Source organism: Carcharhinus amblyrhynchos, chromosome 4, assembly GCF_965287045.1.
Source record: "Carcharhinus amblyrhynchos chromosome 4, sCarAmb.v2.hapA, whole genome shotgun sequence".
Taxonomy (NCBI): Eukaryota; Metazoa; Chordata; class Chondrichthyes; order Carcharhiniformes; family Carcharhinidae; genus Carcharhinus; species Carcharhinus amblyrhynchos.
This window is the reverse complement of record NC_137327.1, coordinates 46,248,807-46,260,051: the sequence shown is the minus strand read 5'-3', so window position 1 is coordinate 46,260,051 and position 11,245 is coordinate 46,248,807. Positions and strand designations below refer to the sequence as shown.

Sequence of the window (11,245 nt, the reverse complement as noted above, 5' to 3'; positions counted from 1 at the left end):
AAAGCAGCATTCAATAAATGGAACTAAGCAACCTCACGCCCAATAGATCACTGTCTTTTGCACGAATGTGCTGGGCTCCTCCAATATTGAGGATGGGGATGCTTGTGAAGCCTCTCTTCCTGGTTAGTTGTTTAACTGTCCATCACCATTCATGACTGGATGTAGCAGAACTGATCTGATCCATTGGGTGTGAGGTTGCTTAGTTCCATTTATTGAATGCTGCTTGTGCTGTTTTATATGCATTTAGCCCTGTGTTGCACCTTCACCAGGTTAACCCTTCATTTTTAAGTATGCCTGAATAGCTCATGCACTCCACAGTTAAAGCTGGGTTGATCCTCTAATAAGGATAGAGTGAGGGATATGGCAGGTTATGAGACTATAGGTTGTGGTTGAGTATAATTCTGCTGCTGTTGATGATCCACAGCACTTCATGCTGTTTTGAGATGTTTAAGCCACATACCACTTAAGTAGTGTCACACATTACAATGGATGGTATCCTCCGTGTGAAGATCGGAGTTTGTTTCCATAATAATTGTTGATGGTTCCTTCCACCAAAAGGACAGACACATCTACAACAAGTGGATTGGGTGAGAGTAAGATCCAATAGGCCTTCCCTCTTGCTGGAGCCTTCATCACCTAGCATAGGCCCAGTATGGCTGACATATCCTTCAGAACTTAGCCAACTCAGTCAGTAATATTGTTACCCCTTGATGATGGACATGAAGTTTGCAATCCAGAACCCTTGCTGTACTTGTTTCTTCCAAATGGTGTTCAATCTGGAAGAATATAGATTCATCACCTGGTTGTAGTCAGTGGGAGATTTCTTTGTCCATGTTTGACCATGAGACTTCATAGGGTCCAGAGTCAATTTGACGACTTCCAAAGCAACTCCCTCCTGACTGTATAACACCTAGACACCACCTCTGCCCTGTTGGTGGGACAGGACATACACAGGATGATGATAGGGGTGTCTATTAAATTGGTTGAAACATGTTGAGATAAAAATCCTAATAGGTTAATGAAGATTTTAAATCTTTAGATGTTTAAGACACTGATAGAACTACCAGCTTCAAGATAAGTGAATTTAAATCAGGCTTATAAGCTAACAAGAGAGCACCTGCACACATATGAAATGCAGTAAGACATTTAAACAAGTAATGGTGATTTAAAAACATATATATTGATATTTTGGAATGTATCTGGCTACTAAGCGGCACAAGATGTTGTGTTAGCCAAAATGAGAGGAGACCTCTGGATTTTACAAACTAATGAAATACCATTATGCCAGAAGATAAGGTACAATTGACTGCAGTATATGACAGATATTATTGTTGATTTATGTATATTGAAGATAATTGACTCAAAGCTAATGAAAGGCAGATGTATTTAATAAGAAAAGAGTATAATGACCTTTCCTAACCATTGAACATCAGAGCTTAATTGGAGTTGTGAGATTGCTCCTTGCCAGAGTGACCGAGGACTCTTCAATAAATTTCACCCTGCGATCGCTGGTTTTAATAAAAGTTGCATCTTTAAACTGGGACACTGGCTTCATGAGTCTTATATTGTCTGAAATTTCTGATGGTGCCCAGCCACTTCGAAAACCCCCCCAACATAAAGTATGAATTAGTGAGTACAACTATGTCAAGCTGATGCTTAACTAATCTTGTGGGCAGCTTTCCCAATTTTGGCACAAGTCCCCGGATGTTAGTTAGGAGGACTTTGCAAAGTTGAGGGTAGGGTGTGCCTTGTCATTTCCAGTGCCGAGGTCAGTGCTAGGTGGTCTGTCTAGTTTTATTCCTTTTCTAATTTTCTGTAACAGTTTGGTACAACTAAGTGTCTTGCTAGGCAATTTCAGAGGGCATTCAAAGTCAACCACATTTCTATGGGTTCAGGGGGTCTGGAGTCACAAGTAGACTACAGCAGGTAAAGACAGCAGATTTTCTTCCATAAAGGTTGTTAATGAATCAGATTGCTTTTTACCACAACTAAATTATTTCATAGGCCAGAATTTTCCAGCTGTTCAAGCTAGTGAGATTCTCTGGTCCCACTGCAGCGAGTGGAGATTTGGTTGAGCGCAAAGTCTCTGTCCTCACATGCAGCAGCAACAGAGCGTGAACAGCCAGAGAATTCCAGCCATGGTCTCTATTAATTAATGTGGCTCTCTGCATTACCAATCCACTACACCACTGTCCTCATATTGATCACACTATCCCCCATCAACCCTTCAATGTGTCATTAAGCTGGATGAACCTACACACACCTTGTTCCATTCTTATGTATACAGTCACAGCCAGAGAATCACCTTCTCCCACAGCGTTATCTCTGGCATCCCCCAATGATCCATCCTTCACTCTCTGCTATTTCTCATCTACATGCTTCATACATCATCTGAGAATACAGTATCTGTTTTCTCTTGCATACTGATGATAGATATTTCTAACTATCTCCTCTCACGATCTTTCCATTATCTCTAAATTGTCAGACTACTTATCTGCCATCTCGTACTGGATGAGCAGAAATTTCCCCTAACTAAATATTGGGAAGACTGAACCCATTATTTCAGTACCCAATGCAAACTCTGTTCTTTAGTTACCAACTTCATTCCTGTCCTTTGCAACTGTCTGAGGCTGAACTTCATGATTCGCAGCTTTGATGTAATATCTAACGCCAAGGTGACCTTCCAACCATATAAGAACATAAGAACATAAGAAATAGGAGCAGGAGTAGGCCATCTAGCCCTTCGAGCCTGCCCCGCCATTCAATAAGATCATGGCTGATCTGTCGTGGCTCAGTTCCACCTTCCCGCCCTCTCCCCATAACCCTTAATCCCCTCTCTTATCAAAAACCCATCAACCCGCGTCTTAAAAATATTTGGCGAGGCAGCCTCCACCACTTCAACGGGCAGAGAATTCCAGAGATTCACCACCCTTTGAGTGAAGAAGTTCCTCCTCAACTCCGTTCTAAACCGCCCCCCCTTTATCTTGAGGCTGTGCCCCCTAGTCCTACTGTCTTTTTTGAGCGGGAAGAGTCTCTCCACCTCTATCCTATCCATCCCATTCATCATCTTATACGTCTCAATGAGATCTCCCCTCATTCTTCTAAACTCTAACGAGTACAAGCCTAGTTTATTCAGCCTCTCCTCATAGCTCAACGCCCTCAACTCCGGTATCAGCCTAGTAAACCTCCTCTGCACTCCCTCCAAGGCCAAAATATCCTTGCGCAGGTGCGGCGCCCAAAACTGCACACAGTACTCCAGCTGTGGCCTCACCAATGCCCTATACAGCTGCAGCAAGACCTCCCTACTTTTATATTCAATCCCCCTCGCTATGAAGGCCAGCATCCCATTCGCCTTCCTGACCACCTGCTGCACCTGCAAGCTGGGTTTTTGCGACTCATGCACAAGGACCCCGAGGTCCCTCTGCACCGTCGCCTGCTGCAGTTTTTCGCCACGTAAGTAATAGTCCTTCCTACCATTATTCCTACTAAAGTGGACCACCTCACACTTGCCAACATTAAATTCCATTTGCCAGTTCCTGGCCCATTCGCCCAGCCTATCTAGATCCTTCCACACCCTCCGCACAATTTGCCGTTCCCCCAATCTTGGTGTCATCAGCAAATTTCGACACTCTACACTCGGTTCCCTCCTCCAGATCATCTATATAAATGGTAAAAAGCTGAGGCCCCAGCACCGACCCCTGGGGCACTCCACTAGTCACCATCCGCCAATCCGAATAGCACCCATTGACCCCCACTCTCTGCCTCCTATTTGACAACCAATCCTCTATCCACGCTAACACCCTACCCCCAACTCCATGTCCCTCGACCTTTTGCAATAACCTCTTGTGAGGTACTTTGTCAAATGCCTTCTGAAAATCCAGAAAGACCACATCCACCGGCTCTCCTCTATCCACCGCCCTAGACACATCCTCATAGAACTCCAGTAAATTTGTCAGACACGACTTCCCTTTCATGAAACCGTGCTGCGTCCGCTCTATCAAGCAATTGCCTTCAAGGTGCTTCGCAATTTCCTCCTTAATGACGGATTCTAACATTTTACTTACCACAGACGTTAAACTAACCGGCCTATAATTCCCCGCCTTTTGCCTGGCACCCTTCTTAAACAACGGCGTAACATTAGCCGTTTTCCAATCTTCTGGCACTTCCCTGGAATCCAGCGACGTCTGGAAAATAACCACCAAGGCATCCACTATCACCTCCGCCATTTCTTTCAGAACCCTCGGATGCATTCCATCCGGTCCTGGGGACTTGTCCACAATCAGCCCCTCCAGTCTGTCGAGCACCGCCTCTCTAGTAACAGTAATGTCATATATCTGAGCCATCATTAGAACTGCCTTTTTTCACCAGGCTGCTGCTGAAACCTTTACTCATGCCCTTGTTACTCTCGACTTAACTATTCCAATGTGGGATTCCTGGTGACTTTCCAGGTTCTAATCTCCAAATCTCTACAGTCCATGTCCTAACTTGCAGCATTCACTCCTGTATTTGTTGATCTACATTGCTTCAGTTAAGCAACATCCAATGGTTTTTCTCTGTAACATTCACCAGCCCAAAACCCTCTGAGATATCCGTGCACAGATACGGTTGTTCCTGCAAATCTGGTACCTTGGGCATCCCAATTTCAATCGTCCCACCAATGTCATTAGCTGCCACCAGTAGTGGCAGCAATGTGTACCACTTACAAGATGCACTAAAACAATTTGCTCCTTCAACAGCACCTTCCAAATCATGATCTATATCACCTAAAGGATAAAGGCAGCAGGTCCACCACGTACAAGTTCCACCTTTTAAAAAAAATTATTCCATCCAAAAAATCAAATTCAAATTGAATCCAATTCATAGTCCCCACAAGAGGAGCAAACAAGTTCTAAGCTAACAAGACAAGGCATTGCACCCTGGGCTTGATCTGATGCTTCATCTTGATTTTTAAGTTTATTTATTAGTGTCACAAGTCAGCTTACATTAACACAACAATGAAGTTACTGTGAAAATCCCCTAGTTGTCACACTCCGGCACCTATTCGGGTAGACTGCGGGAGAATTTAGCATGGCCATTGCACCTAACCAGCGTGTATTTCAGACTGTGGGAGGAAGTTGGCACACTGAGAGGAAATCCATGCTGACAGAGGGAGAACATGCAGACTCTGCAAAGACACCCAAGTTGGGAATCAAACCTAGGTCCTTGGCTCCCTGCGCTGTGAGGCAGCAGTGCTCACCATTGTGCCACCATGCTGTCATAAGGCCAAAAGGCTGAGAGAAATATCCCTCCAAGCCACTTACCATCATGACTTAGAAATGTATCAGTTTTCCTTCTGTGTCACTGGGTCACCCTGTCACTCCCTCCCAACAGCACTGGGGTTGTACCTACACCACATTTGCTGTAGTTGTTCAAACAGGCAGTTCACACCACCTTTTCAAGGACTATTGTGCTGGCCCACCCACCGATGGTAACATCCCCACCGAACGAATAAATGCAATCTACTGGAGGGGTGGCAAGGCGAATGATTGACATTGCCATGGCAACCCCCGTTGGGGTCGCGGAAGTGACCGAATTGCGTCGGGAGCGTGAGGTCAGGAAAAGTTCAGGGGGAGGGGCTGGGAGTGTGCGGACCGGGAAGGAGCAGCGCCGCGGCCCGGCCTCTGAAGTTGGCAATGCTGCGCCTGGCAGCGGCCCTCAGCGGGATAGCCCGAGCAGCCGGCCTTGCTGTGCCGAGTCAGGTGAGGGCCGTGCCGGGGTGGGACCGCGCTTTTCGGGAAGGGGCCGTCCAGCTCCCGGGGACTCGCCTGTCACAGCTTTAGCTGGGTCTGGGAAATGAGAGTTTCATTCGTTAATCAGATCTTCCCCTAACTGCATACTGAACTGAGTCATCTAGTTAACTTTTCTTGTATGTGTCGAATCTTTACAAAATAAAAGCCAGTTATTGTTACTGGAAGCTGTGGAGAATATTCGATCTGACTTGTCAGTTGCAAATATTGTGTTAAAAGTGGTTTGAAATTTGTGTTTTTCTTTCTTGTTGCAGAGGAAGGGTGTAAGTACAAGGAGAGGGAGAGTAATGAAGGGACAACATGCCTTCCTGGCTCACTAACAGCAAAAAGTGATGGGCTGTGGGACAAGCAAGGTGCTGCCCGAGCCACCTAAAGATGTCCATTTGGATCTAGTGAAAACTGTGGAGCCATATACTGGCCACCACGGTGATAAATACAAGCACTTTATTAAATATGATGCCATCAAGAGTGGTGGCAAGGCAGGCCAACCACCACCTCTTCAGACTAATGCATACCAACAAACTGGACACTGGGACCAGCAGAATGATCCGAGGAGGAATAAAGTGGCCAAATATCGTGCAAAGTTTGATCCCAGAGTGACTGCAAAATATGACATCAAGGCACTGATTGGTCGGGGAAGCTTTAGTCGAGTGGTCAGAGTGGAGCACAAAAGCACTAAACAGCCTTATGCAATAAAATTGATTGAAACTAAGTACAGGGAAGGCAGAGAAGTGTGTGAATCTGAACTCAATGTCCTCAGGAGAGTGAGACACACCAATGTCATACAGCTCATTGAAGTATTTGAGACTCAAGAGAGAGTGTATATGGTGATGGAATTAGCAACTGGAGGTGAACTTTTTGATAGGATCATAGCCAAAGGCTCCTTTACTGAAAGAGATGCCACCAGAGTTCTGCAAATGGTTCTCGAAGGAGTTAAATATTTGCATATCCTTGGCATCACCCATAGAGACCTGAAACCTGAAAACTTGCTGTACTATCATCCAGGTGCTGATTCCAAAATTATGATCACAGATTTTGGATTAGCAAGCACTCGAAAGAAAGGCGATGACTGTCTCATGAAGACTACCTGTGGCACCCCAGAGTACATTGCTCCCGAAATCCTCGTGAGGAAGCCTTACACAAATTCTGTTGACATGTGGGCACTGGGTGTAGTCTCCTACATTTTATTAAGTGGAACTATGCCCTTTGAAGATGACAATCGCACACGATTATATAGACAGATATTGAAGGGTAAATACAGTTACTCAGGGGAGGTAAGTAGCATTAAAATAGTGCATTCAACAAAACTTGATAGGAAGAAAAAGATCACATGAAATTGGTGCATGGGTATCAGTATCTCTATTGTCATGAAACCTTGTTTGTAGATTTTTAGTCTGATTTTCTGATTCTGGTCCTTACTCCATGCCCCACCAAGCAGCAGTAATGATCTTAACACTATTTTCTGTATTGGCAGTGAGTTTTCAGAGTTGCAGGGTACTTTGCAAGAATCAGATTCTTACAATGTTCCTAGAACCCAGCACTGAGGGGACCGAGGCATTAAGGGTGATTTAGTTTTGTGCAAATTTTCCCTAACCCATTTAGAAAGGAAACAGGGCACTTGGAATTAAATAGCCTTGTTACATTTAGAATGCATGTTATAATTCTGCTTCCTAGGACTATATTTTCCCAGCCCTTTGGAGGGGATGGGGTTGGATGTGTGTGGGGCGCGATAGATTAACTTAAGATAAAAAGATGGCTAGCTCCCCAACGTGTGCTGATGCATGTATTTTCCAGAAGCAGTGGTAACAGCAATGAACCTGGCAATGGTGGGCAGAGTAACATGGAGTACAATGTTAGCAAGTGTGAGGTTATCCACTTTGACAGGAATAATAGTAGGAGGGTTTACTATTTAAAGGGTGAAAAGCTGCAGCATGCTACAGTGCAGAGGGACCTGGGGGTCCTTGTGCATGAGTCGCAAAAACCCAGTCTGCAGGTGCAGCAGGTGATCAAGAAGGCGAATGGGATGCTGGCCTTTATAGCGAGGGGGATAGAATATAAAAGCAGGGAGGTCTTGCTGCAACTGTACAAGGCACTGGTGAGGCTGCAGCTGGAGTACTGTGTGCAGTTTTGGTCGCTGCACTTGCGCATGGATATTTTGACCTTGGAGGGAGTGCAGAGGAGGGTCACCTAGGCTGATACCAGAGATGAGGGGGTTGGACTATGAAGAGAGGCTGAATAGACTGGGTCTGTACTCGTTGGAGTTTAGGAGGATGGGGGGGATCTTATAGAGACGTATAAGATAATGAGGGGATGGATAGGGTAGAGGTAGAGAGATTCTTCCCGCGTAGAAAGGACAGCAGGACGAGAGGGCACAGCCTCAAGTTAAGGGGGGATGCAGTTTAGAATGGAGTTGAGGAAGAACTTCTTCACTCAAAGGGTGGTGAATCTCTGGAATTCTCTGCCCGTGAAGTGGTGGAGGCTACCTCGCTAAATATATTTAAGACACGGGTAGATAGGTTTTTGGTAGGCAAGGGAATTAAGGGTTGTGGGGAGAAAGCGGGAAAGTGGAACTGAGCCACTTCAGATCAGCCATGATCTTATTGAATGGCGGGGCAGGCTTGAAAGGCTAGATGACCTACTCCTGCACCTATTTCTTATGTTCTTATGAGTAAGGAATTGCCAAATGTGCCAAAAATACATTCCCCCCCCCCCCCCCCCCCCCCCCCGCCCCCGCTTCCATTTTGTTTGCAGCCCGCCCACTTGCAGGAGACGAAAGCAGTGTGAGAGGTCTCCACCATGTGGTGAATATGAAATTTTATCTTTGGGGGACCAAACTGACAACCCTCTGCCATGGGCCTGCAAAGCCTTGCAAGTGGATTAATCTCCACCTGGGATAGGGCTGGGTGGAAGGGATTGGCTATCAGTCAGTTCATCATCATCATGCCTCCACCCTATGCTGCCCTTGCCTGTACTGTGCAGCTTGGCACCTCAAGGTGATTCCAATGGCCATTCTTCGCTCAGGCTGCTCTGATAGATCCTCGCATCTTCTCAGCCCACTTCCCACCTCTAATTGGACAGTGATAGCAGACATGGCTTACTAATTGACTGTCTCCCATTAAGTGTGAGGATGTGCCATCGAATCTGGGTCACCACATGAAAGTGGTCCTAATGTGGGATGCTTGATGCTCGTGGCAGAATTTGGCTAGTAGTCTTATTTAACTGATTAGCGGTGTTCAATTTTTTTTTGTTTTTACTGAAGCTATTTGCTGTGTCCCAAAAGGTCAGTTTGGCTTGGAGTGTAATTAACGAACTGAAGGGCCTGATTTGTTTGCGTTTTTCAAGACAACACTTTTTAACCAGTTTAATTTCAGTGTAAACTCTATTTAAAGGAGTACTGCTTATTATTTGAAAATAACTGTGAATGCAATATTTTTGTTGCAATTCCATTAGACATGCTGGCTTGGATTTTGCAGCCAGTGATGAAGGAGCAGCATTCACTGTGCACCTTCCTGACAGCTGCCCATACAGATTTCCCCAGCTTCAATGCTCAGATTGGCTGCAATTTTATTTGGTGTAATTCCCTGGACTGTGAGCAGGGCAAGAATGAGCAAGGCTCTTCAGCCAGTCAGATTGAAGAATCGTCACTTTGCCAAACAGTGTCTCAACCAGGAAATAGTAGATTTAAATCATAAAAGGAGAGAAAAGGAAAGCAAAAAAGAGTTTCAATTTGAATTGTTTTTAAGTTTATTGATCAGTGTCATTGGTAGGCTTACGTTAACACTACAATGAAGTTACTGTGAAAATCCTCTCATTGAGAGAATGAGACTCCACAATTGTGATAGGGTCAGAGAGTTTGTTTGGCAGTACTTCTCACTACTTCCTTCTCTTCTTGTGTTCTCTTCCCCAGATCAGGTCCCTGCTGATAATCGTTGAAACAAGGCTAAGCGACTTTTGTTTTACTATGGTTAGGGCAAAGAGGCAAGCCTTGAGTTTACCTCAGCCAGAATGGGGATCAAACCCCCTGCTAATGATGCTAATCTGATCCAAACATTAGCCGTCCAGCCAGTTGAGCACCCCCCCCGCCCTTCCCTTCCCTGTTATCAGCAATCATGTTATTTAAAAATATGTTTATTCCCAAATGCATCAGCCCAAACTTTTAATTTTGTTCTTTTTAGTGTGGGCAGGTGGGCAGGACAATATCATGGCACAAACATTATATGCATTGTGTGCTGTGCTGAGCCCATTAGTGCAATATACACCTGCACCTGGTTTTTGACAACAAATGAAACAAAGGCAGCACAACTTGTATTCTTTGTGGGGTAGTTGGATCATCTTTGGGTAGTGTTTTGCAGACTATTATTTGTAAATTTAGATGGCAGCAAATGCCAGCCTTTAATTCCTAATTGGGCATGGAATAATGTACTGATAATCCTTTGATTGAAGTCATCAGTGAATGGCTGACTTTGAATACCAAGACTTTGTTTACTAAAACTAAAATGGCAATTATTTTCCTGTTCACAATCCCCAGCGTTTGGAATCTCCACTCATCATATTGATAGACTATTGTATGTTTTCACAACATTAATTATAAGCTTTTCAATTTTGCTTTTAATTCAAAAAATATCTAGGCATTAAAGGTGAACTCCTGAAAGTAGTGCCAGCGAGCTGTATATAATAATGAACTGAACCTGACATTTAAAGTAATTTGTTTTCTTGATTATTTGCAATGTTTAAAATATTAATTAAATTACTGACATTTCATTTAACTGAAGTAGCGCCTAATTTCTTTTCCCAAGTCATTTCATGCTAAAAACAAAACCTCAAGAAAAGGACAAAAAAGCTTAAAATTGTCAATGAAAACTGACTTTAATGATCCAGGGTGGCAGAAGGTGGGAAGTGAGATCCCACAAGGATTAGTGCTAGGCCCCTTGTTCACAGTTATGTTAACAGGTTAGATTTTAGAATTTAAAACACGGGATTGGATGGATAGTCAACGCTGAGGAGGAGTGCAACAAATCACAAGAAGATATTAGTAAACTTTGCAGAATAGACATATTTCAACATGGAAGTGTGAGGTATGAATGTTTGGAAAGGAAAATAGAATTATATGGGATTGAGAAGCAAAGGGATCAGGAGTCCAAATAAACCAATTACTGAAAAGATAACTTGAGTTAACAAAACCATTTGGCAATAAAAAGGCAAACTGCACTTGGGCTTTATTTTAGAAGGATTAAATAGAAAAGTAGAGAAGTTATGCTAAACTAGTATTAAACTGTGGTTTGGCCACATTGGAAGTGTGTGCATTTCAGGTTGCCATATTATAAAAAGAGAGAGGCAATGAAGAGGATAAAAATAAATTACAAGGATAACCCCTAGAATTTCAATGTTTTGCCTACGTGGAAGGGATGAACGAGCCAAGTCTCTCCCATCTTGAAAGGAGAAGGCTGAGGGTGACTGAG

At 44.1% G+C, this 11,245-nt stretch overlaps 1 protein-coding gene across 3 annotated transcripts in view; it reads left to right on the top strand.

Annotated features, from left to right (window-relative positions):
• Positions 1-5,619: 5,619 nt before the first annotated feature.
• pskh1 (protein serine kinase H1) overlaps positions 5,620-11,245 on the top strand; it is a 54,813-nt gene continuing 49,187 nt past the window's right edge. For all 3 annotated transcript variants that reach the window (XR_013886477.1, XM_080187081.1, XM_080187082.1), the window contains exons 1-2: positions 5,620-5,738; positions 6,041-7,060. Coding sequence is in view for 2 of the 3 variants with exons in the window: in XM_080187081.1 (XP_080043207.1) it covers positions 6,119-7,060 (942 nt within the window). In the remaining variant the exon portion in view is untranslated. The remainder of the gene's footprint in view (positions 5,739-6,040; positions 7,061-11,245) is intronic.